General features: G+C 38.1%; 1 protein-coding gene across 4 annotated transcripts in view; it reads left to right on the top strand.

The window, feature by feature from the left end:
• The window catches only part of RAPH1 (Ras association (RalGDS/AF-6) and pleckstrin homology domains 1), a 114268-nt gene that overhangs the window by 23857 nt on the left and 62912 nt on the right, over positions 1–27499 (top strand). For all 4 annotated transcript variants that reach the window (XM_042244979.1, XM_027965111.2, XM_042244980.1 and 1 more), the window contains exons 2-4: positions 17455–17574; positions 21654–21759; positions 22547–23052. In XM_042244979.1, coding sequence (XP_042100913.1) covers positions 17455–17574; positions 21654–21759; positions 22547–23052 — 732 coding nt within the window. The remainder of the gene's footprint in view (positions 1–17454; positions 17575–21653; positions 21760–22546; positions 23053–27499) is intronic.

Genomic DNA, 27499 nt, shown 5'->3' with positions numbered 1-27499 from the left:
AACAAGTTTTAGATTCTAGATGGGATGTCACGTGTTTTGAGAGTTTGGGCTGCAGAGAAGGTAGAAACGCCATCTTCTCAAACCTCATCCTCCCCTTGTGCTATGCCTAAAGAGTAGCTGGCCCTGGGTCCTTCTGGAATTAAGACTAGAGAGAGAAGACTGATGATATATTTGAAGAGGCTTAGAATGAAATCAGTAATTAAATGTTGATAATAGAACTTCAGAGAAGAATGGGCTGAGAGGGGTGGAAAGAGACCTTTTGATTTAACTAGTCCTGTATGTGTGTGTGTGTGTGTGTGTGTGTGTGTGTGTGTGCACGTGCTGACAAAGAAAATGAGGCCTAAGGATTTAAATGATTTAGCCCATGGTTCCTGCTATATACTGCCAGAGTAAGAATTTGCAGTTTCCTTACTCCTTGTTAAGGCTAGGCTAGATGGGCTTAGGCTGGTGGCATCTTACAGACTTTGCTTAAATGGACCCCCTTTTTGGTAGTACTAGATAATGAAGGTCTGTTCTTAGTAATTCATATTTAGGGCTTAAAAATGAAAGATTTACTTACTTAAATTTTCATGTTAAATTAAGAAAATTGGTGTTAAATGTTAGAGGATGTTGATCTAGCATCTATTGCCTAAACATCCCATAAACTCATTCTGAAAATTTCAGTAACTCTATAGACCCGATCCTCTGTACCCAAAACAAATCTTGACCATCAGTCTTAATTTATCTATATCTATTTGTTGTTGTTTAATGTCAGAAATCATGAGCTATCTTTGGTTGTCTTTCTGACTCCTGCCACAGTAAAATGCAAAGACAGAGGAAGAACAACTGTAAGTGTGATTTATTAGTAAAGTGATTTCTTCCCAGCCTTGAGTTTTTATTCAGAATTCTGGTTAATTCGAAACTTTTTTTTAACAATTGAATAGGAATGTGTAGGAATTTGGAGTAGCTCCTTTGAGGGATACTGAGAGAGAGGGAGTGATGGAACAGAATGAGGAGAATCTAAAGTGATGATATGTAAAGCAGGTCACAGAACAGGCTTATAGAATTTTTGTGTGTTTTCTACCCCATTTTCAAAGTCTTTATTGAATTTGTTACAATATTGCTTCTGTTTTATGATTTGGCTTTTTGGCCACAAGGCATGTGGGATCTTAGCTTTCAGCTAGGGATTGAACCCTCACACCCAGCATTAGAAGATGCAGTCTCAACTAATGGACCACCAGGGAAGTCCCAGGATTACAGAATTTTAGAATGAAACCTTGGAAAGGAGAGAAAGGGAGATAGAGGAAGTTGAGAGAAGAGATACATTGTGATAAATATTGATAAACTTACATTGATACTTTGAATTGAATAAATTGTCTGCTTAAGACTACCTTGGTTTAGGTCTCTATCACATGCAGTGCCCTATGTAAGTCACTTCAGTAATGTCTGACTCTTTGAGACCCTATGGACTGTAGTCAGCCAGGCTCCTCTGTCCATGGGGTTCCTAGGCATGAATGCTGGAGTGGGTTACCATGCCCTCCTCCAGGGGATCTTCCAGGGATCAAACCTGCATCTCTTGTGTCTCCTGCATTGACAGAAAACCTTACTAATACTCATTTAATTTTTATGAGAATTCATATAACACAGCTATTGAATCAAATTATATCCCTAGAAACGAATTGTTTTATGAGTCTGCTGAAACTAAAGTGCATTGTAGAATTTTTTCCTAAATCACTCCTCTGTTATAGAGAAATTAATTTTAAATGTGTTGATTTCTTTAGTTAGTATTTTTGAAAGCTGGATAAGTTAGCCACTTTTTTTTTTTTTTAAAGAAATGCACCTTCAGCTTTGAGTCATCTTAAATTAGATGTCATCTTAAATTTTGAGTCACCTAAAATTAGTAATATTTAGCAGGAAAAAAAAGTGTAAATTCAGATGAAGAATTGATTCTTTAGTAGTTGCTCTGGGTTGAAAAATGAAAACCATATGGTCTCTTTCTAGAAGCCTGCAACCTAGTTGGGTGTGGAGAGTGATAAGGCTAGTGCACAAATAACCACCACACAATGCAGAGCTGATTAGCGATAAATGCCGTAGAGAGGCACAAAGTTCATGGGCCTGTCACAGGAAGTATTGTCTAATTCTTCTTTTGTTTAACTAGCATAGCACTTAATTTTTTTTACTCTGCTTTAAATTAAGATATACATAGCGTTCACTTTTTTAAAGTGTAAATTTCAGTGTGTTCTGATATTCACAAGGTTGTGCATCTTCACCACTATCTAATTCCCAAATAAACTTCTTTTAAAAATTAAAGTGTAAACTTCTTTTAACAATTAAAATGGTTTTAGCTATGGTATGTTCTCTGGTTCAGACTCTACCACCTCCCTACTGGTTTACATCTGGCTGCTTCTGCTATTTACATTGGCCACCTGATTCCTGAAGGCATTTAAGCTTGCTACCAGGCTTCCCTGGGACTTCCCTGGTGGCTCAGTTGGTAAAAAAAAATCCACGTGCAATGCAGGATATGTGGGTTCAATCCCTGGGTCAAGAAGATCCCCTGGCAAAGGAAATGGTGACCCATTCCAGTATTCTTGCCTGGGAAATCCCATCGACAGAGGAGCCTGGTGGACTACAGTCCATGGGGCTGCAAGAGTTGGACATGATCTAGTAGCTACACCACCGCCACCCACCAGGCTGGAGGAGTGCTTTTTTTCTAGTTTCCTTTACTTGAATGCAGATGCCACCATTGCCCTGGAGGTGCAGGTGTGGGGATACTGACTGCTCTCCTGCTGAGCATCCTTTTTCCCACCTTTATCCCTTTTCCCACTCTACCTTCTGACTCCTTCATATGGTCCCCACCTCTCCTGTATGCAGCCCTTTGTGAGAGATGATTCTATTGCCCTCAAAAGGGCTTCCTTGAAATAAAATTGAAACTCCTTTTCTTAGCTTACAGATCCTTACATGATCTGGCTCTCTTCTCATCAGATAAATCTTTCTGTTCCATGACATTGTCAAACTTGTTCCCTCTCCCTGGAATGCTTTTCTCTCTGCTCTTTTCATGACTGATTCTGTCTTGTCATTCATATCTCATATTAAATATTACTATGCAGAGAGGTCTTCCCCTGGTCATTGAATCTAAAGCAGCTGCTTGCTCCCTTTCCACACAACCCTAATTTAACTATCACCACAGTTGTCATGGGTCTCATTTTGTTGTTAATAATTTTCTCCCTTCACTAAAATGTAAGTTCAGTGTTAGTGGGTCCCTTATTTGTCACATATATAACTGTTTCCTGAGCTTCTAGAATAGTGTCTGGCACATGGCACAACATTTATTTGTCAAATAAATGGTTGTTTTGAACTCTGACTCCTGCTCTGTCTGGTTCATCTGCCAGGATGATTCTCCCTGTTGCTGTCTTCCAGAAATTTGCCAAAAATCTCAGGTCCTTTGATGCCTTTGCCATCTCCAGCTCTCACTGCCTTTATCAGTTAATTCCCTTTTGTAATTGTTTACTGTCATTTCAGTGGAATGAAATGTATTCTGTCACTCTTTTGACAGGTTGATATATTTTTGTCAGGTTGAAAACATGAACAAAGGCCAAGACAGGAAAGCATGGCTTGTTTTTTTGACTGATTGAAGGGTAGAAAACAAAGTTGAAAATTTAGGTTGAGGTCATGTCAGAGAGGGTCTGGAATCATTTGATTAAGAGTTTGTATTTAATTTAGAATGTCTTGAACCTTTGTGGGATGTTTGAGCAGAATCATGACATGAAGAGTTTTTAAGAAAGGTTGGTCTGAAGTTACTAGAATAATCTGAGGATGATTCATTGTGAAACGTGGTCAACAAATGAAAAGGAATTAGAAAAATGGTTGAGCCTCCCCGACGCTCACACTGGTGAATTGGTCTGTGATAACTACGATTTAGCAATGTGATTTTTATTTACATGGATTGGTTGATTGTATGGGGAACTGTATTGGATGTGTGTTCTATTAGTATAGTTACATGTTGTAAATGTCTTAGAACTTTTACATTAATGAGAGAGAGAGAAAGCAGACATCTCGGCTTTGTTGAGTCGGGATATTTGGTCAACTCTGGCAGTTCATATCCCTGGATGTTGGCAAGAGGTCAGGGAATATGTTAATGAATAATGCAGGGTGTTAACTAGTGTTTCAGTGTTAACTCCCTTTGTTCTCCATTTAGTAACAAAAACTTAAAAATCAAAACATCTTTAAAAACAACTCCAGCTTAAAATCTACATTTAACTTTAGCCCTATTATTTGATTAAATGCTAGTCTTTGATTTAGAACTGTATTCTGATTTCTTCCTGACCTACTTGTAATGTTCATCAACTTTTTTTTTTTTCCACTTCGTTACTTGTTTTTTTTCATCCAGAGTTTGGAAATGATTGTCTTTTGCCTCTGAAAAAATTAACTGATGAGTAATTATTTTTCTAAGCTGTTAAGCTTTATTTCCACTAAGGAAAACTAATTTTATGATGATCAAAATAACCTTAAAAAAGTTTACTGAGTGAACCAGGCAAATGCAGTTTAGAAAAGGTAACACATGCATACCTAATAAAAACCATATGTTGGAGAAATATGCAGTTGTCTCCAGTTAATTTTTTAATTTTAAATGATTTGCTAGTTGACATATTTTATTTTCCTAACTACAAATTCTTGAGGGATAGAGACTGTTCTTTCTTTTTATCTCCCCTCCCTCCTTTCTCTCTCTTCTTTAATTTATTGTGATATAATTTTAGACTTATGGAAAAGGTTTAAGAAGAGTATAAACAACTCCCATATTCCCTGTACCTAGATTCACCTATTATTTACATTTTGCCCTGGTAGCTCAAACAGTATCATATCTATACATACACACAAACACGTTTTTTTATGAGCCAGTTAAGAGTAAGTTGCAGGCATTATGCCTCTTTATGGTTAAATGTTTCCTAAGAACAAAGATATTCTCATATAACATCAGTACTATTATCAAAATCAGGAAATGTAACATTGGGGGATACAGTACCATGATCTAATCTACAATCCATAATCAAATTTTGTCAATTATCCCAATTTTGTCCTTTGTAGCTATGTTTATGTATATAATGTAACTTTTCTAGGTCCAGGATCCAGCTGCAGGATCAAACATTGCATTTAGTTGTGCTGTCTCTTTGGGGGAGGGGGGAAAGGTGAAAGTGTTAGTTGCTCTGTCTCGTTGGACTGTTTGCCACCCCATAGGCTGTAGCCTGCCAGGCTCCTCTGTCCATGGGATTTCCCAGGCAAGAATGCTGGAGTAGGTAGCCATCCTCTACTCTAGGGGATCTTCCTGACCCAGGGATCGAATCCAAGTCTCCTGCTTTGCAGGTAGATTCTCTACTGTCTCAGCCACCAGGGAAGCCCTTTCCTTTAATCTGGAATGTATCCTCAGCTTTTCTTTGTGCTCTTCACTGTTAACAGTTTTGAAAACTACAGGCCAGTTATTTTATAAAGTGTCTTAGGATTAATTTAGGTAATGAATTTTTGTCAGGAATACTACAAAATGAATATGCCTTCAATTGCAGGCAGATTCTTTACTGTCTGAGCTGCCAGGGAAGCCCCTCGGGAAGCATAAGGTTTGCCCCAGAAGTGGTGATGTTAAGTTGATAACTTGGTTACGGCAGCATACCTCCAGTAATTTGTGGGGTGGCACTTTGAAAACGTATAAGTGTCTCATCAAATATTCATCCACTAGTGTTGGCATCTACTGATGACTTTTGCCTGGATCAGTTGTTCTACAGTGGTTGTAACAGGGACCGTCTGTTGTTCCTTCTGTGTTAATTCGTTTGCATTTTACTGTAAGGAAAACTTTCTTGCCTATTGTTTATTTATATCAAACTAGATATAAAGACTCGGAGAAGGCAATGGCACCCCACTCCAGTACTCTTGCCTGGAAAATCCCATGGATGGAAGGGCCTGGTAGGCTGCAGTCCATGGTGTTGCTAAGAGTTGGACACAACTGAGCGACTTCACTTTCACTTTCCACTTTCATGCATTGGAGAAGGAAATGGCAACCCACTCCAGTGTTCTTCCCTGGAGAATCCCAGGGACAGGGGAGCCTGGTGGGCTGCCATCTATGGGGTTGCACAGAGTTGGACATGACTGAAGCGACTCAGCAGCAGTAGCAGCAGCAGCAGCAAATATAAAGACTAGAGGTATCTTCAAGAAAATTACAGATACCGAGAGGACATTTCATGCAAAGATGAGCACAGTTAAGGACAGAAACAGTATGGACCTAACAGATGCAGAAGATATCAAGAAGAGGTGGCAAGAATACAAAAAAGATCTTAATGACCCAGATAACCACAATGGTATGATCACTCACCTAGAACCAGACATCCTGGAGTGTGAAGTCAAGTGGGCCTTAGGAAGCATCACTACAAACAAAACTAGTGGAGGTGATAGAATTCCAGTTGAGCTATTTCAAGTCCTAAAAGATGGAGTGGAGGTGATGTAATTCGAGCTGAGCATCCTAAAAGATGATTCTGTTAAAGTGTTGCACTCAACATGCCAGCAAATTTGGAAAACTCAGCAGTGGCCACAGGACTGGAAAATGTCAGTTTTCATTCCAGTCCCAAAGAAAGGCAATGCCAAAGAATGCTCAAACTACCGCATAATTGCACTCATCTCACACGCTAGCAAAGTAATACTCAAAATTCTCTAAACAAGACTTCAACAGTATGTGAACCGAGAACTTCCAGGTATTCAAGCTGGATTTAGAAAAGAGATCAAATTGCCAACATCCGTTGGATCATTGAAAAAGCAAGAGAGTTCCAGAAAAACATCTACTTCTGCTTCATTGATTACGCCAAAACCTTTGACTGTGTGGATCACAAAAAACTGTGGAAAATTCTTAAAGAGATGGGAATACCAGACTACTTAATCTGCTTCCTGAGAAATCTGTATGCAAGTCAAGAAGCAACAATTAGAACCATACATGGAACAATGGACTGGTTCCAAATAGGGAAAGGAGTACGTCAAGGCTGTATATTGTCACCCTGCTTATTTAACTTATATGCAGAGTACCTCATGCAAAATGTTGGGCTGTAAGAAGCACAAGCTGGAATCAAGATTGCCAGGAGAAATATCAAGAACCTCAGATATGCAGATGACACCACCCTTATGGCAGAAAGTGAAGAGGAACTAAAGAGCCTCTTGATGAAAGTGAAAGAGGAGAGTGAGAAAGCTGGCTTAAAGCTCAACATTCAGAAAATTAAGATCATGGCATCCGGTCCCATCACTTCATGGCAAACAGATGAGAAAACAGTGGAAACAGTGTCAGACTTTATTTTAGGGGGGGTCCAAAATCACTGCAGATGGTGACTGCAGCCATGAAATTAAAAGATGCTTGCTCCTTGGAAGGAAAGCTGTGACCAACCTAGACAGCATATTGAAAAGCAGAGACCTTTGCTGACAAAGGTCCTTCTAGTCAAAGCTATGGTTTTTCTAGTAATCATGTATGTATGTGAGAGTTGGACCATAAAGAAAGCTGAGTGCTGAAGAATTGATGCTTTTGAGCTGTGGTGTTGGAGAAGACTCTTGAGAGTCCCTTGGACTGCAAGGGGATCCAACCAGTCAATCCTAAAGGAGGAAAGTCCTGAATATTCATTGGAAGGACTGATGCTGAAGCTGAACCTCCAATACTTGGGCTACCTTCTGCAAAGAACTGACTCATTGGAAAAGACCCTGATTCTGGGAAAGATTGAAGGTGGGAGGAGAAGGGGACAACAGAGGATAAGATGGTTGGATGGCATCACTGAGTTGATGAACATGAGTTTGAGCAATCTCCACGTGTTGGTGATGGACAGGGAAACCTGGCGTGCTGCAGTCCATGGGGTCGCAAAGAGTCGGACATAACTGATATCAGTGTTGACTTGTGGATTCTTGTCTTAATCAGTAGGTTATACTTTGTGTCATAATTTATTTTGATCTTAAATGATCCCAGAATAGGCCCCTTCTGGCTGGCTCTGGTGTCCTTATGACATGTCCCCATCTTTACTGAACATTTTCTGGCATAGTATTCCAGGGCCTCATCCTGTTATTTTTCTCTAGGATCATTGTTCTAAGGATCTCTGATTACTTTTTGAGTAGAATATGTAACCCCAAACTGGGATCTAGATATTCTAATTGCTACTCGAGTGTTACTGCTGTGAGGCCTTTTCAGTGGATATATCTGTAAACACACCTACACATAATATCTATTTCTACCCTTCCCTTTTCCTCTATCTGTTGAAAACCTTGAGTTCATAATGATGATTCAAAATCCAATCCAAATGGCTTCTGTGCTACAGGCTACAGCTGTCTAGCATTCTCTGTCTCTCAAAGTATGGGGTCCTTTCAGGGGCTGTATTTTCTGCTGTGCATTTGGCCGTCTTATAGGAGAATAGGACAAAAGTGGAGAAAAATAGTAGTCAACCACCACCCTAATGAGGCTTTCAATAACTTCAAGACAATTTCTCCTACCCAAGAAAGTTGTAAAGTTGTAGCCTCTGTTTGCATTAACAGTATCAGCCATCCCAAAGAAATAACTACGGGCTTCCCTGGTGGCTCAGATGGTAAAGAATCTGCCTGCAACCCAGGAGACCTGAGGTCCAGCCCTGAGTTGGGAAGATCTCCTGGAGTAGGGAATGGCTATCCACTCCAGTATTCTTGCCTGTGAAATCCCAATGACAGATGGGCCTGGTGGGCTACAGTTCATGGGGTCGCAAAGAGTCAGACACAACTGAACTACTAACACTCACCTCCAAAGATAACTACAGACCCATGTAGTATAACAGGAAAGGTCCCAAGTGTGGAGCAAAATGAGTAAGATGAACATCCCTGATGCAGTGGTGGAAGCCACATATACACACACACAGACACACACACACATATGTGTATATACACACACACTTATACACAATACTGGTTTCATAGGACTGGTGTAACAAATCACCACACACTTGGTGGCTTAAAAAACAACAGAAACTAATTTTCTCAAGTTTCTGAAATAAACTTGAAAATAGAAATGTAAGAAATTTACACTTATTATTTTTTGTTTTCAGTTTTTTGTTTATTTTTCAGTTGCTCTGTGATTTCAGATTATGGTTTGTGGTATATGTGTAATAAGTAATTATAAAACTGATCATTAAAACATCTTATTTCTGAGTATGTTAGGAGTTTCTTATAGAGCATTGGGCTAAGATTGTTTTTTCCACTTAGATAAGCAGTTCCTGTTTGGGATTTAGTAGCTTAAGATATGCAAATCCAGTGTAAATAAAAGCATGAATATGGTTCATCCTGTTCAAAGAATTCCTTTACTAGGGATTGTATTTACATGCTTGGTAAATAAAACATCATGTTAACAAAATTGGCTTTGATTTGACTTTCAGCTCTTAGGCATTCTAACCTCTATCAGCTGTAAAAGAGCTCTTGTTTATTTTTAATGCTGCTTTATATGATCTTTAGTTACCTCACAGTTAACGTTCATGATAATGAAAAGGACGTGTTAGTTACATCCTGGGTTGTCAAAAAACAGAAACAGAAATAGAGAAGGCATAAGCATGTGAGTCACCACCATCAGTATATCTCTTTCCTCTGGATAAGGAGGGGTTCACAGTGGCTGGCCCAAGAATAGCACACCTCTGTATTTTTTAGGGAGTTCAGTTCCATGTGGAAACTTTACAAAACTTTGTACCAGGTGTCAGCTCATTCCCAGAGAGTCAGGCCATGCAAGTTCCCCTGTGGACAGTTTGTCTACTGGGCGTGCTCCTGCAGAAGCCTTTGGATAATACAGCACTTGGCTTCTTTCTCAGTCTCTTTCAACTCTTAGGAGACCATAGCTTTCTTTATGCACAGGCCTACAAAAGGAACCTTGTTTTTAGAGAATTTGTTAATGAAGATACCTCTGTGTTTACCACTTTCCCATAGCTAAGGTTGTCATTCTCCAAAGTCATGGAAGATGTTTTCTGCTTTCTTTGTATCTTGAATAATGCTATTTGTAGGCAAGGTATTTTGTGGCTCAGTCGATAAAGAATCTGCCTGCAGTGCAGGAGACCCACCTGAGTGCAGGAGACCCAGGTTTGATCCTTGGGTCAGGAAGATCCCCTGGAGAAGGAAATGGCAACACACTCCAGTATTCTTGCCTGGGAAATCCCATGGACAGAGGAGCATGATGGACTGCAGTCCATTGCATCACAAGAGTAGGACATGGCTTAGCGACGAAACCACCACCATTTTGAACTTGGGTGTTTTCTGTTGAGGGGCACTAACCTCCAGAGAAAATTTAAGTGATTGAATGTACAGAAAGCAACTTCTGATTTTTTGAAAACTCATCTGCTTTATAAATTAATAACATGCTATAAAGTGATGTTTACTTGAGAAAAGGCTCACACTGGAGGATGATCCTCAAAAAAAGAACCTAGTGTGTGCATAGAGCATAGATATATAAATTAAGAAACCATACCAAGCATGGGAAATTTAGAATTTTGGGAAAAATCAGTTTAGGTTCTCCCTTTCACATTTTGTCTGAAACTAAGCTACCTATGTAAAAATGTAGTAACTGCATTAAAGAATGAATAGCAAAATAAAACAAAATTTATGTAAACATTTATCTGGCTTTTGGGTGGAGAAGAATTTACTGAACAAAAGAGTGTAAGAATGTTTTCATTACATTTAATAACTTGAAAAAGTTTCAGTTCAGTTCAGTCGCTCAGTCGTGTCCGACTCTTTGCGACCCCATGAATCGCAGCACACTAGGCCTCCCTGTCCATCAGCAACTCCCGGAGTTCACTCAGACTCACGTACATCGAGTCGGTGATGCCATCCAGCCATCTCATCCTCAGTCGTCCCCTTCTCCTGCCCCCAATCCCTCCCAGCATCAGAATCTTTTCCAATGAGTCAACTCTTCGCATGAGGTGGCCAAAGTACTGGAGTTTCAGCTTTAGCATCATTCCTTACAAAGATATCCCAGGGCTGATCTCCTTCAGAAGGGACTGGTTGGATCTCCTTGCAGTCCAAGGGACTCTCAAGAGTCTTCTCCAACACCACAGTTTAGTGGTGCCTTAAAAAAGTCCAACAAAGTTAAAAGGTAAAACCTGAGACTGTTACTCTACACACGTTTAATATCTTGACTTTGTAAAGAGCTCATGTAAGCTCAATTGGTTGATTTTATTTTCTCCTTTTCTACCAACCTTGCCTTTATACTGTTTTCAATTGGTTTATTAAGTTCTGTTTCCATTTGGGCAGTTTGCACATGCTATCGTTTAGTTCACAACAGAACTAAGTTAGAGTTTTAGGTCCAGAGAGAGACATCCCTTTTGGTGCCTTATTCAAATGAGTTAGTTCATTGCTCTCTGTCTCCTACAGTTCTCACTTCATTTTACATTTTGTTGTGTCCTATTTCTCTCCTTTTCCTTCTCGGCTCTGACTTCCTCCCTCCTTTTGATGGGTTCTCTTCCTCTTTTTTTGCCTTACTAAATTTAACAGAGGTTTTTTCCTTATTGTTTCTTTTGTCTGATGTAGGTTTCCTTCCTCTTGCCTTTATTTTGCAAGAGTTGTATCTTACACAGTTGGGGGCACTCCTTGAACCTGGAAGTCTTCACAGCCCCTTTTCTCTAGTGCCTGTTTTTCTTTAGAATTATTTATCAAATTAAAGCAGCATAGGTGTGTTTTCAAACCTGTTTTTGTGTTAGAGCTATTGAAACCTAGCTGGACATAAAGAACTGAAATTCTAAATAATTCTGAGAAGAAGCATGGAACTTGCTTCTTCCATGGAGGAGGAGTAATTGGGTTGTGTTACGTTACTTAGGAGAATGTGATGCTGCTTAGTTTCTTTATGGTCTTCAGGAGTGCTTACTTAGATTGTTCTGCCTTTAACCAAATTGTGGTCATGCAAAACTGCATTACTTTTGTCTGGGAAGTCCTCCCAGTAGTTATGACAGACTCTTGCAGTTCTCAGACTTTTGTGGGTATAAGCAAAGCCCTGGGGGAATTGTTAAAAATGTTCCACTCTTGGAAATTACTAGTCAGTAGATCTTTGGCAGGCCATTTAAAAGCTGACTTTAAGAAGAAGCACCCTAGGTAATTTTCATGCAGGTCATCAGCAGACCACAACTGGAAAAACGTTGCTGTGTGGCATCAAGTCCAAACTTTGATACGGCTTATAATGTTGTCCCACCTGCTCTCCAGCCCCATTGTGCGTCTGCGGCACGCACCCCGTGTGCGTCTGTGGCACACATCCTATGCTCCAGAAATGTTAAGCCATTTAGGGTTTAGAATTTAAAGATAAATTAGATAGAAATTAGTCTTGAGAGGAAGTGCAACTTATACAAGTCACATACTTGGAGTGGCAAGAAAAATACATGGTAGATAGCCAGGGTGCCACTCCAAGCATGTGACTTACGTAAGTTGTACTTCCTCTCAAGACTAATTTCTATCTAATTTCTCTCTAAACTCTAAATTTCTCTCTAAATTGTCTCTAAACGTCTCTCTAATGTCCAGAATGGCCTTCTAATGGTCTTTCACTTTTCTGATAACACTTATACAGGTACCATGTTCTTTGACTACTCTTTCTCCCCTTACCTCCTTCATGTCTGTGTTCAGTTCTTCCTAGTTGCCTTCTGGAGGGAGGAAAAAAAAAAAAATAGGCTTGGCTTTCAAGGTCCTGTATGACCTGATCCTTCCTTAGTCCTTGACTTCTAAATCTCAGGACTCTTTCTTCTTGTTTTACTTGACGGTCTCACACAAACAGATCTTCTTTGCTTCTTATAATTTGCCCTACCTGGAATATGTTTATTCAAATCCTTAAGCTCTATTCTAAGCCCACCTTCTTGATAAAGATCATCATTCCTTCTTGCAGTGAGGAAATCGAATAGTAAACCAAAATGGCTTCCAAGAATAAGGTTAATAGGGAAATTATGCTTGAATAATTAACTTCATGGAAAACTTAGTGAGAATAATATAATATTGTTCATACTAAAGCATACTAAATGGATACATTGATTATGTTTAGTGGAGCCTTACTATGTGTATTACACATTTTAACCTGTAGTAATTGAAGCAGTTATTCACCATTATCTGTGAAATGAAACCAACTAGCATATAAACTAAACTTCCCCCTTATTCCTATTTTCACTTTGTGAATAAAATAAACTAGTTTAAAATATAGTTAATTTATTATTAGTTTTATTTAACTGTATTTTAAACTAGTTGGTTTTGAAATAATACTCAGGCTAACTAAACTTTCTAATGCCCGAGTCCTAATTTCCTCATTTTTTTTGCCAGTTGGATGTTTGCCAGACATCTCTCAATCTGTCTTCAAAACAGAATCCACACCTTTCCTTCCCTCAACCTGCTCCAAGGAACACCAGTGGGCAGGACAGTGTGGCTGGCGGAGAGAGTGGGAAGAGCAGTTAGTAAGGTCCCTGAAGGCCAGGACCACTCAGGGCCTTCTTGATTTGTAGCAGCTCTGAGTTGTGTTCTCTGTTCAGTACGTCTGCGATTTGGAAGAGTAAACCTTTTCCTTTGTGGCAGGGTACATTTGTTCTTTAAGGACATAGTTTCCATCAGATGTAATGGAGCAGGGAATTTGAGTGAAACTTTAATGTTCCTCCTAAAGTACCTAATTTAATAGAGTAATTTAATAGTATTTGTTCTAGTATGTATTATAGTTTCCTTGGGCTTATTTCCACATCATTAAGGAAAAACATCACATTAGAAGCTATCCATTTAAATCCTAATCATTTTAAAAACAAAATTTATGAGTTTTTTCTTTTTTTTTTTTTTTTAAATTTCCCTTTTTGTTTGGAGGGAGAGTTGACTGTTGTATAATTTAATTTGCATTTTCTTCTGTCATCATGTCTAGTAGGGGCATCATGTTGGGAAAATTCAGGTTTGGAATTGTGATTTAATTGGAGATAGGATTGATACATAGCAAAGAATGAATCACCTTACCAGATTTGCTGACTTTGGACAGTGCAGAGCCTGTAAACTTTCTGGGGGCTCCTAATTTGGTGTGTATAGTAAATAGAAACAATTCCGTATTGGGGGTATAAGAATAAGGATTAACATCACCTTCCAGGGAATGGAGAGTGCTGTTTTAGAGTGTAGATCCTTTAAGAAATGTTCAGTTCAGTTGCTCAGTAGTGTCCGACTCTTTGCGACCCCATGAATCGCAGCACGCCAGGCCTCCCTGTCCATCACCAACTCCCAGAGTTCATTCAGACTCACGTCCATCGAGTCAGTGATGCCATCCAGTAATCTCATCCTCTGTTGTCCCTGTCTCCTCCTGTCCCCAATCCCTCCCAGCATCAGAGTCTTTTCCAGTGAGTCACCTCTTTGCATGAGGTAGCCAAAGTACTGGAGTTTCAGCCTCAGCATCTGTCCTTCCAAAGAACACCCAGGACTGGTCTCCTTTAGAATGGACTGGTTGGATCTCCTTGCAGTCCAAGGGACTCTCAAGAGTCTTCTCCAACACTACAGTTCAAAAGCATCAATTCTTTGGCACTCAGCTTTCTTCACAGTCCAGTTCTCACATCTGTACATGACCACTGGAAAAACCATAGCCTTGACTAGCCGGACCTTTGTTGGCAAAGTAATATCTCTGTTTTTTAATATGCTATCTAGGTTGGTCATAACTTTTCTTTGAAGGAGTAAGCGTCTTTTAATTTCATGGCTGCAATCACCATCTGCATTGATTTTGGAGCCCCCCAAAATAAAGTCTGACACTGTTTCCACTGTTTCCCCATCTATTTCCCATGAAATGATGGGACCAGATGCCATAATCTTCGTTTTCTGAATGTTGAGCTTTAAGCCAACTTTTTCACTCTCCTCTTTCACTTTCATCAAGAGGCTTTTTAGTTCCTCTTCACTTTCTGCCATAAGGGTGGTGTCATCTGCATATCTGAGGTTATTGATATTTCTCCCGACAATCTTGATTCCAGAAGTGTAGTAGGACCTAAATTTTTATGGAGCAGTCTCTGAATAAAATGTAAAGTTCATTTAGATAAAATAACCCATGTGGTGACAGAAATTCAAGAAAAGGATAAAATTGGCAAAAGTTGCATAAATGGTAAAAGTCTAATCGTTATTTCAAATTTTTCATCTATTTCATGACTCTGTCATTGTTCCTTAAGTCATATGTTCCTTGAGTCAGTAGTTGTCTAGATAAAAACAAAACTATTAAAATATTTAAAGAAAATTTTTAAAATCCAAATAATTACTGTGTTTGAATAATAAGAAAAAACAAAACACACCAAACTTTGGTGTGAAGTCTGTAATTCTATTTGGATCCATGATAATTTAAAATACTCATATTCATTTTGAACTGTTTTGTGTTTGCACTATAAAATTATATTCCTAATGTTTCATTTTTCCAGTGTAGTATCTTCCTTTTGGACATTTGCAGTATGTACTCAGAGGAAAGTGCAAGCATAAGTGTTTATTATATTAAAGCAGAATTCCTCCTAGAATATCTTTGCTTCTGGGTTATTCCAATGCGTTTAGTTTTTGAAGATTAGGGAGGAAAAGGAAGTTGACTGTTATATTTCAAGATCTGTTGCTTGTTGGCCCTCATTAGGAAAACCGAGTATTACTGCTCTTTGATGTTCTCAAACTAGCATTATTTGAGGAATTAAGTAAGCCTCATCAGATGATCTTTTTCTTGATACTTTTTGTTTTTCATAAGTAGCTAACTTAATGAAATACAATAACAGGTTCCTATTGAGATTTATCTGTAAATAATTCAACACTAAATAAAAACCTTAGAAATAGTATTAATACAAGTGAACTATAAAAACCCAATCTCTTTAAGAGCCGCAAGTATGCATTTGAGAATTAGTTGATTCATTTTGCATTTGTCAAGGTAGAATGCCCTGAAATATACATTCTTACAGTGGTGAAATTAAGAAATGAGAATTTCTTAATTGGTTAAGTGGGATATCTGATTTTCAACATCATTAGAGCTAAATTCAGTTTTGATTTTGCAACAGTATTTGCTTGACCATTTCTATAAAATTTTATATAATAAAATCAGGTTTAAAGTTTAACTTCATGGCATCTAATCAGATAGTTAAATTCCTTATGTATCTCATAACTACATATAAGGATCACAGAGGTAATTTTGTTGATTGCTGCTTTGGAATATAAGATGTATACAAATTCTTATTCTAGATTAAGGATATCTTTACTCTGAAAAATTGTTCAAGCTAGCTGACAGGTTGTATTCTGAATATTGCCCAGATCCACTGGAACAAAATGTGTATCTTCATAAATGTGAGTCAAGAGTATGGCATGTACAATGAAGATATTCATTATGTCTCTAGAAAGTTAATAGATATTACTCCAAATAGAAGGAAAAGATAATGTGGTCAAGTAAATATGGGATATGTTGATTTTTAAAAAAGCTTAAATGTTACTGAAGATTTCTTAGAGCCTTCAATAATGAAATATTTTATATTAATCAGATTAATCTTAAAGAATTTTAAGTATCTGGTCAGTTATCGATCTTACTTTGCTTTATATAACTTTTCCTCCTTTCACAAAATAATATGCAAATTCCATGTCAGATACCATTTTATTAATGGGAAAAAAGAAAATATCTCTTCTTTCAGGGGACTTAAAAGTTTTGTATATGAATTTAATGTTTTCAATTCTAGTTTTCTGAATTTTTTTATTTGAGTTTTAGTTCCTTGAACTTTTCAGGGACTGATAGGGAAGTAAGTAAAAGACAAATGGTTAGAAAGGAAGGATAAGATAGAATGAAGAACAAATTCAACAAACTGAACTATTAATAGATTCAGGATTTTGTGTTGTCTTTTCTCTGAAATGCTTTTGGGATGAGATCTATACTTATTTGAATGGGTTTTTACAGAATAAGTAAGATAACTTATTAAAGTCTTCTGAAATTATTTTCCTGTGCTAATTGGTGTGTTGCAAGATCTATTAGTGGAGAGAACTGTACTGCTGTAATATCCTCTGATTAATGGAAGTGGTTTGTGATTTAAAAATCATTACTTCTGATTCAGTTCAGTTCAGTCCAGTTCAGTTCAGTCGCGTCCGACTCTTTGCGACCCCATGAATTGCAGGACGCCAGGCCTCCCTGTCTATCACCAACTCCCGGAGTCCACCCAAACCCATGTCCATCGAGTCGGTGATGCCATCCAGCCATCTCATCCTCTGTTGTCCCCTTCTCCTCCTGCCCTCAATCTTTCCCAGCATCACTTTTCAAATGAGTCAGCTCTTCGCATCAGGTGGCCAAAGTATTTTCTGATAATTTGTTTTCCTAAAAATTTGAGACTTAATTGCTCATTTCTACTCACTTGTCAACCTTACCTCCATTTATGACTTCCAGTTTCCTTTTATAATATAGTCCTTGGTTTTCAAGGTTTGAATATATATCGGAACATAGGTTGCATGAGTTTTCAAGTGTACCGTATAATTGTTCTTATGCACGTATCTGTATTTCAGATGGAGCAGCTGTCGGATGAGGAGATTGACCATGGTGCTGAAGAAGACAGTGACAAGGAAGACCAGGACCTGGATAGAATGTTTGGAGCCTGGCTGGGGGAGCTAGACAAACTCACTCAGGTTAGAGACAGTGCTCGGAGCGCTGGTCGAGAATTTTAAGTCATCATTGTGTGTGCAAATTCTACTGTGTAGACCTCAGGATATGAACATAGGTTATGTTTTAAACTACTGCTATAAAGAGAAAATGTCCAAAACATTAACAAGTAAATGAATAGTAACTCTAGGAACACAAGATACTCTCTTCTGTGGTTATTTTAAGGAGTTGTTTTTTTTTTCTTTTTTTTTTTCTTTTTTAATGCTTTTGACAGAAGTTCTGTGTATCTAGAGGGATTTCTAAAATCCGTTTTATAAATTGAGTTGCTGGCTAAAACGTTTTAAAGCCTAAAATATAAAAATCTAAATTTTAGCAAATTCTATTTCATAACTTAGTGGATTGAACACATTTTGCAACATAAATGATATCCTCACATGCAGGTATTTTCTATTACATGATGCCAGAATACTGACAGAGTTTCATCCCTGGCTTTATTTTAAAACAGTGGCAAAGTTTTTTCATTTTCTTTTATTGGGTCTTTGGTTTTGTTTTTTAAAGAATTATTTTGTGCTCTAAACAATGTCACTTTTTAGAATAAAAGCATATACTATTACTACCCTGGTTAATAGATTATATTCAATATATATGAAGATAGTTAACTGTATTAAACAACTTTAACTTTATGACGGGTTTCCCAGGTGGCTCAGTGGTAAAGAATCCTCCGCCTGACAATGCGGGACACACAGGAGATGGAGCAGGAGATGTAGGTTTGATCCCTGAGTTGGGAAGATTCCCCTGGAGTAAAAAAAATGGCAGCCTGCTCCAGTACTCTTGCCTGGAAAACCCCATGGACAGAGGAGCCTGGCAGGCTGTAGTCCATAGGGTCACAAAGTCAGCATGAATGAGCACGCACACAACTTTACAACAATGAAAACATTAGAACAAGACTTATTTCATTCACCCTTAACTAATATCTCTGGGAAGAACTTTTGTTTAAATTGCTTAAGTACGAAATTCGTTAACCAGTAAAAAGTAGATGGTAAAGTGGAAACTTAAAGCATCAGTTTTTTTCTGTATCTTTCCATATCATTCTGGAATTGAAACTGAGAAACTGTTCTTGTAATTCTTGTTAGATCATTTTGAAAGGCAGACATGTTTGTGACCGTAACCTGTTAATGATGAGTTTTGAGAAGAACGCTTTCACTCTTACTAGGGCTGCTCTGGTAGCTCAGCTGGTAAAGAATCTTCCTGCAATGCAGGAGACCCCAGTTCGATTCCTGGGTCAGGAAGATCCCCTGGAGAAGGGATAGGCTACCCACTCTAGTATTCTTGGGCTTCCCTGGTGGCTCAGATGGTAGAGAATCCGCCTGCAATACTGGAGACCTGAGTTTGATCCCTGGGTTGGGAAGATCCCCTGGAGGAGGGCATTGCAACCCACTCCAGTATTCTTGCCTGGAGAATCCCATGGACAGAGGAGCCTGGCGGGCTACAGTCCGTGGGGTTGCAGAGAGTCGGACACGACTGAGCGACTAAGCACAAGCAGCACAGCGCAGGATTTCATAAGGTCATTCTCTTCATCTCCAATCAGGAGAAATAACGTTTGTGGTGATAAAGGTCTTTTATTCTGTAGTTACCAAACCATTTTAGTTTAATTCTTAATTAAAAAAAAAAAAAAGAAGTGATTTTGGCATAGAGATGATGACTAGGCTATGCAGTTCTATGCTGAGGAAGTACAGTAGAGGAAATAGAAAATAATAATGAAGGAAAGTATGTGAGAGCCAGTTGTCATGGTAGGGTTTCCATTTTGTTTGTTTGTTTTTGGCTATGCTGCGCAGCTGGCAGGATCTTAGTTCCCTGACCAGGGATTGAACCTGGGCCACAGCAGTGAAAGCCTGGAATCCTAACACTAGGCACCCAGGGAACTCCCAGGGGTTTCCTTGATTGTGTGTTTTATTGTCCATCCTTGGGGAGAGGCCAAAAAAGAGGAAAGACAGGCAGATATAAGCCTAGCCACTCTAGGTGAAGTAGACTTGATGCTACTCCTCTGTGTAACATTTCTACTGAATACAGGAAAATCTTATGTATACTTGTATAAACCTTCTGTATATTTTAAATTCCCTGACATACACATGTAAGAGCCATTCATCAAAAATGCTGGGTCCTAAATTAATGCTTTGACCATCCTTTTTTATGTATGAAGCTGTCTTACAGAGAAAACAGGTTAAAACTGTTGGAGAATATCGCTCACTGCTGTGCGTGCACGCTAAGTCACTTCAGTCGTGTCTGACTCTTTGCAACCCCATGGACTGTAGCCTGCCAGGCTCCTCTGTCCACGGAATTCTCCAGGAAGAATACTTGAGTGGGTTGCCATTTCCTCCTCCAGGGTATCTTCCTGACCCAGGGATCGAACCTGGGTCTCCTACATCTCCTACATTGTCTTTGTCAGGCAGGTTCTTTACTATTAGTGCCACCTGGGAAGCCCCATCCCTCACTGCTGGAAAGTTACTTTTAACACTTCGGAAATTTTCAAAAAAAATTTTACTAAGTTAGTGGCTAAAACTTCAGAATTGATTATTTTAGTTTACCACAGTCATCCATGCACCTGTATCACATAATGTTAATGGATTTTCCACTTTATATTAAGTCATTTTTAAGTTTCTAGTGGTTGTTGAATCTTCTGAAATTGTTTGTAAAATTTTGTATGTATTTGCATTTTTCTGCAAGAAGTTGCATGGCTTTTATCATATTCTCAATGACATCCACTCCCAACCCAATTCCACCACCACCACCACCTCACCCCCACCAAAAAAATAAAAAAGGTTAAAAAAAAAACACTCCACTAGAGTACCTATTTCTTGGCATCAAGGAATATTTCCTATCATTTCCCTTTGTGCTCCAGCACCATGGACACAGCAGATAATTATAATAAGTATTTGTTTATTTGAACTGATAAATAGATTGACTTTTAATGTCCTAAATTTATCTTCAGGTTTTACTGAAAACATAACCTACCTATCACTCTTCATTTCCACTGAGAGAAGGAGAAATTAGGCCTTAACTTGTAGTGGAAAAATTAGGTTTGAGGTTAAAGAAGAATTTCCTAGCTGTTTCATTAAACTTTGAAATAAAGCACTGAACATTTGTGGATCTCCTTCAGATGATAGCTTTAAAAACTGGATAGACACTATCTAAATGGATTCAGTTGAAACAGATGAATAAAAAAGATAGCACTCTATCTAATTCTGTGATTCTACAAAAAGATTGTTCAACATTCTTTTTCATTTGAAATCCATTTGATAATTAGAGAAATTAAAAATTTGAAAGACTAATCCTGATATTTGCATATTTAGTTTAAAAGACACTGAATAACTACTGACCCTTTCCCTGAATTTCTTTGTTGTAACCACCTTATTTTCCTTATTGTAGAAAGGTTGGAGAGAAAAAAAGGGCATTTAAAGAGGTGGTGAGTTAACTTACAAAACACCCTACCCTAAAGTGCAGAATATAATTGTAGACTTAGCACAGGCAGTATAGCTGGGTTATAGTTTATACTCATCTTGATAGAACATGAAAAGAACAGGATATTCTATCATTGTTTGAAGTTATAGCCACTTTCTGTTAAGATCGTGGCTCTCATAGTTTTGAGTCCAGAATTGTGCCTTATCTTCAGAGTATTTCATTCTAAGAATGTAGTTAAGTTGGACCAAAAACAAATTCCTTTGAGGAAAGAGGTAACAAAATTCTCTACATTATTCCTTTTTATTTCTTATCCTCACATCCCATATTCATGTACCTACCTTATTGTATAGTGAATTTATGTAAAATGAGCTCAGCCACTATACTCATTGTATTTGGGAAGAAATTTACTCTGAACTATGACTGTGTCAAGTGCCTTAAGTAAGCATATATCTAAAAATTGAAAAACCTATAACCAAAATGATGTGAAAACCAATTATGCTTTTCCTCAAGGCTAATACTTAGAAGAACTTTGATTTTATTAGCTATTATATGACAGTTCACTTAATCATAGAATAAACTTTATTCATCTTTTATTATAATTGAGACCTGAATTTAATATGACTCATTAAACTTTCTTTTTAAAAAGAGTTTGGATTCTGACAAGCCCACGGAACCAATAAAAAGATCTCCTCTTCGCCAGGAAACAAACATGGCCAATTTTTCTTATCGCTTCTCCATATACAACTTGAATGGTAAGATGTAATTGAAAATGAAATGTAAAATAGTATGTTAAGTTATATAATGTAAAAATAATACAGCAAGAATTCCAAATAGCTCAATATAAAAACTATATATACATAACAACTGAGTTCTTATATTTCTTGATTTGTGCATTTTATTACTAATTCAGATGATCAGAGAAAAAACTAACAAATATAACTAAGATAGTTTCCTAATTATTAGTAACTGACAAAGTATATCCTCACATGGAATCCTACAGCAAACTTAATTGTGTTATTATATTTGCAGTGGGATAAAGTCCAGTGAAATTACTTGTTATTAATTTAAAAATTAGCCCTTCTGGCCTTTATTTAATGAACTGTACCTAGTGGAGCTGACATTTCAATCTGTAATTTTTTTAGGTCTTAACATTTTTCATTTTGTGCCCTCAGATCTTTAGGTATTAACATTTCTACCAGGGCTATGGTCATATCAACACTTAGAGCCTCTGGTGAAAACTTGCATGAGGGATGCGGTTAATAGAACAGTATAAAATTTTTCTTTTTTTTTTAATCTTTCAACTCATAATTTTATTCTCTATTGATTACCACAAATCTTAAAAGATGGGCTCTTTGCTTCTGAAATTTTTCTCTTGGAGTTTAAAATGAACAAAAAACTGTTAAAACTGGTATTTGATGGGCTTTATCCCCAATGGGGTGATTTTTATTTATTTACTTTTTGCTTTTCCTCCTGCATTTGTTGACTGATTTATAGTAGAATGTGTAAATTCTAATTCATTGTGTTCTGGAAACATTGCAGAAGCTCTGAATCAGGGAGAAACTGTGGATCTGGATGCCCTAATGGCCGATCTTTGCTCAATAGAGCAGGAGCTCAGCAGTATCGGTGCTGGAAATACTAAGCGTCAAATCACAGAAACAAAGGCCACGCAGAAGTTACCTGCTAGCCGACATACATCAAAACATGGCACCTTGAAAGGACTGTCTTCTTCGTCCAATAGGATAACTAAACCGTCTCATGCCAACTACTCCTTGGATGACATCACTGCACAGTTAGAACAGGCCTCCTTGAGCATGGATGAGGCTGCTCAGCAGTCTGTACTAGAAGATACCAAGCCGTTAGTAACTAATCAGCACAGGAGAACAGCGTCAGCGGGCACAGTGAGTGATGCCGAAGTACACTCTATTAGTAACTCCTCTCGTTCAAGCATCACCTCTGCGACCTCCAGCATGGACTCTTTGGATATTGATAAAGTAGCACGCCCTCAAGAACTGGATTTGACACATCAAGGGCAGCCAATTACTGAGGTAAGTGGGTGAAACTTTCTCCCAGTTACTTCAGTATTAAGGAGGCAATGGTATTTGTTCCATCCTGTTCTAATAAACTTTCTTGTTTTTTTCCTACACTTAAAATTTATCAGAAATACCTCTGAGCTACGTTTTAAAATCAGACTATAGAAGAATGTATTACCAGATACAGCAGTGTCACAGAGACAATTAAGAAAAAATTTAGTTTCTTTGGTTTTAGTCTTATGACTATTTAAAGTCCTTAAATTAATGTCAGTTGTATCATATGATTAAACAGCTTGAAATGTGATTTATATTTCATATTTTACAAAATTATGATAGCTATTAAGCTGATAATTGTGTTTTAATATGTTTATTATAAAATGGCCACTTGAGAAAATTGCTCATATCCCCATTATAGTTCTCCTAGATTATAAATTCTCACCATTTACTCCATTTTAGTATCAAAGAGTTGATGTAGTGTGGTGGAAAGAACCACTGGACTTGGAGTCAGAAAACTTGGTTCCAAGTGTCTCATTACCCATTGGTCCTAAATGAGTTATTCAGTCTTGTGAACCTCAGTGTCTCATAAGTAAAGTAGAACTAATAGTACATAGTCTGCCTTCTTCATACTGTGGTTCAGAGTGTCAAAAGTGATATAATAGACATGAACAGATTTTAAAAGATGAAGTTTTTCTGATATGATGGAGGTGAGGATAAGGAATGGATTTGTGATGAAATAACTTTAGCAAAAGCTGAGCTTGATAAAGGAGAATTTTTTAAATTGAGTTTTGTTCATCAAGAAGAAAGCAATTTTGTTATAAGGTAACAGCAAGAAAAAAGAAAATGGATGAGGCAGAATAAAACCAGCCTTCTGTTCAGTGTATATCTACAATGCTCTCTAATAGAGTAAAATAATTTGTATTAATCAGTACTAAGTTAAAATCTTATAAAACATTGTTTAAGGAATTATAGAGAATTCAAAATTTGGATCTGTTACATTGATTTAATTTAGTTGGTCAGTTTCTATCAGTCACTAACTCTTGGTATCCACTCACTTACCTAGCTTCACTGTGGGCATTGTAGAGCACGAAAGAAGCATGAATCATGATAATTTGAAGATAAATTTGAGTTTTGTTGCTTGTAAAGGAAGTTAGCAAATTATATCGAAGAATAAATCTTTGTTTATTTAATGAAACTTTCCTAAATGGTTTATATTCTGTAGAAAACTGCTTTCTCCATTGTGAAACCTGAGCATTATTTTTAGCACCAGCTCCTTAGCATGTGTCACTTATATCTTTTAGACTTACCTTTTGGGATATGAGTAATATTTTATTAGAGATGTGCTTTCTTGTTTATTCTGTGTTTTGTATGTTCTTTCTTTTCAGTCATATTATTTTGAGTTGGGTCAAGAGGCATGAGGGCAGATTATGAGCTAATTAAGAATCTTGGTGTATGTTTCCATCTGTAAAATACATTCATTATAAAAGTTCCCTCAGTAAAAGCACATTCATTATAAGTAACAGTTGAAGAGCAAATAAAGTAAAAAGTGAAGTCTTCTCCTAGCAAACACTTCACATGGTATCGAGTGGTATCCATGGGCAAGGATGCCAGTGTACAATGATACAATAATTTAAGATAAGACCTAATGTAAAGTTTGGTGAGTAATCCAGGAAAAAACAAGGAAAGGAGATAAAGTTTTTTCCATCAGCCTGTTTTTTTGCCTTGCCAAGATGGGTAGAAAAGTGGTTTAACAAATCTGGAACTTGTTTCAGTATACTTTTTTTCTGGATCTAGTCTGTTGAGATTCAAGCCAAGAAAACAGAAGGAGGCTTACTAGATCCCAACCCCATGTATTAAATTGTTACAGTTTAAAAAAAATACTTTAGTTTTTCATGCATGGAGTTAAAGAGTCATGAAGTTCTAAAGAGACTTGTTACCAAAAAAAAAAAAAAAAAACAACCCGCTGCATATGGCACACACATGCGCTGTATTCTGCTCCTGGGATAAGCGCTTTCTACTCTTTTAGCTGATTCGTGGTGTATTTACGTATCATTAAATCTACAGATATATTGCTGTATCTTGATTTTTTTTTTTCTTCAGTTGTTTGTGTTACTGGCTTCTCACTCTGGAAAATGAGGATATACCTAATTAGGATATAGCGCTCCTTAGACAGTTCCCCTCTTTTCTCCCCTCCCCTTCCAATTTATTTTGGTTGGGTAACTATTCAGTGTTTATATTATCATGACCTGTATACTTGCAGTTCACTACTAAACTGAATATACTTTTATTACATTTCCTTTTGGAGACATTACATTTTGCTTTTCCTGGAATTCTTTAAAATTTAAAATAGTTTTTTGTATGCTTATTACTATTTCAACTCCAAACTTTCTCCCAGCTGATTAAATCTTTTATTTGGTTTGACTAAAATTGGTGTTTATCTATTTCATCTTCTTAAAATTCTTTTTAGTCTTTTGAAATCTTTATTCTAGTATCATCCTTCTTAGGTCTTTTCTCTCAGGTGGGTAAGCTGCTCCACGGAAGACTCTTCCAGTCCCCTGCCTGGAGGTCATGCACTTTGTTGTCAGGGCTTTACAGCCCATTGGGAAAGAAGGCATGGGATATGGAATGGTCCTCAACACGACCTTCCACTTAATCATACCAGGTCAGAGTTTCTCACCCATCATCACTATTCACGTGCTGGGCCAGATAATTGTTTGTGGTAGGGAGCTCTCCTGTGCATTTGTAGAATGTTTAGCAGCATCCTGGCACCTATCTGCTAGGTGTCATAACTGCATATGCTGTGCTGAGCTGTGCTTAGAAGCTCAGTTGTGTCCAACTCTTTGCAGCCCCACAGACTGTAGCCTGCCAGGTTCCTCGTTCCATGGGGATTCTCCAGGCGAGAACACTGGAGTGGGTTGCCATGCCCTCCTCCAGGGGGTCTTCCCACCCCAGGGATCAAACCCAGGTCTCTCACATTGCAGGCAAATAGATGCTTTACCTTCTGAGCCACCAGGGAAGCCTGCCATAACTGCATACATCCCTCTAATTATAAAGTCTCCAGACATTGGTACGTGTTCCCTGGAGGCAAAATTGCCCCCATTTGAGAATCACTGTGTTAAATAGAAAGGTTTAACAATAGCAGATCTGAGCCTTTTTTTTCCCATGGGAAATAACCTTGGATTTTCCTTTTCCTGGCATTCTTTTACTAGAAACTTGATTAATAAATATAGAATGTATCCCAGTAATATTGTTTATTGTAAATTGACCCTGATTGGTGATTGCATATGGACCAGGAAGACTGTGAGTGAACTCTAGAAGCCTATGAAAAGACACTGTGCTTGATCATGGTGTGCAGTTTGTGACTCTTATAAGTGAGCATGAACATGTGCCTCCAGCAACTCTGGAATCTACACACATTGGCTGTCAAAATGCACGGCTGCTTCCTGTGGAGTGTGAAGTTTCCCTAGGCCAGGGTGATGCCTGTGCTTAGTCACATGATCTCTTTCTCTTACAGTGGTGGGTCCATAAAGGCCCCTGGTGGGTTGTGTAAATCCCTCCTGAAGACAGCATTGCTGCATGCTAGCACATTGTCTTTCTGCAGAACTAAGTGAGCCTGGTGCCAAGCTGTGGTCTCTTGGTCCTATGAATGAGTTATCAGTCTGAACCTGAGACCACTGCTGGTGGCAGGAAAAATCTGGGAGTTAACTGCTTTCTTAAATATGCTTTCAGCCAATCCTGCTTTTAGTCCCACCTTCACTTCTGCTGCTTCGCTTTGAGGTTACAAAATGTAAATTGGGGTGCTTCTCTGCTTTTCTCCAGTTTTGGCTTAGCATTCAGCTTTCCTTGGGCATGCTGAGTTGTGTACACTCAACCAGATGCTTCTAGCTTCCAGATTTTTGCCATGTCTTCTCATGAGTTTGTCTTTAATACAACAGCAACAACAAAATCCTTTTTCTTTGTTTTAGCGGGATTTGTGGAGGGAGTAGAACTGCCTCATTGGCCATTCACAGTCTGCTCCTGCCTGTGGTCTCTTAGCCGTAGAGTGCCCCAGGGTGCAGGCATCAGATTGCCCTTCTCTCTGTCTACTCCTTTGGTGATCTTACACACTGACAACTCCCCAGTTTTAATCCCCATCTCATTTATTTAAGGTACACTAACCCCCCTTACATCCTAATCCCTGTATAACAATGGTTCTCAACTAGAACCTAGTTTGTCCCCCAGGAGACATTCAGAAACGTCTGGAGACACTTTTGGTCATCAGTGATAGAAGGGTGGTACTGATGTCTGGTAAGTAGAGGCCAGGGGTGCTACTAAAATCCTACAGTAGGACAGCCCCCACAACAAAATTATCTGACCCAAAATACCATCAAGGTTGAGAAGCCATGTTCAAAAGTCCATTAGCATCTATCACTCACTGTCAGCAATATGGCAGTAACACCGGGTTGTGCAAAGCTGTCTGTTGACA

The sequence above is a fragment of the Ovis aries genome, chromosome 2, assembly GCF_016772045.2.
Source record: "Ovis aries strain OAR_USU_Benz2616 breed Rambouillet chromosome 2, ARS-UI_Ramb_v3.0, whole genome shotgun sequence".
Classification (NCBI taxonomy): Eukaryota; Metazoa; Chordata; class Mammalia; order Artiodactyla; family Bovidae; genus Ovis; species Ovis aries.
Note: the sequence above shows the minus strand (reverse complement) of the source record. Positions and strands in the feature narration are given on the sequence as shown.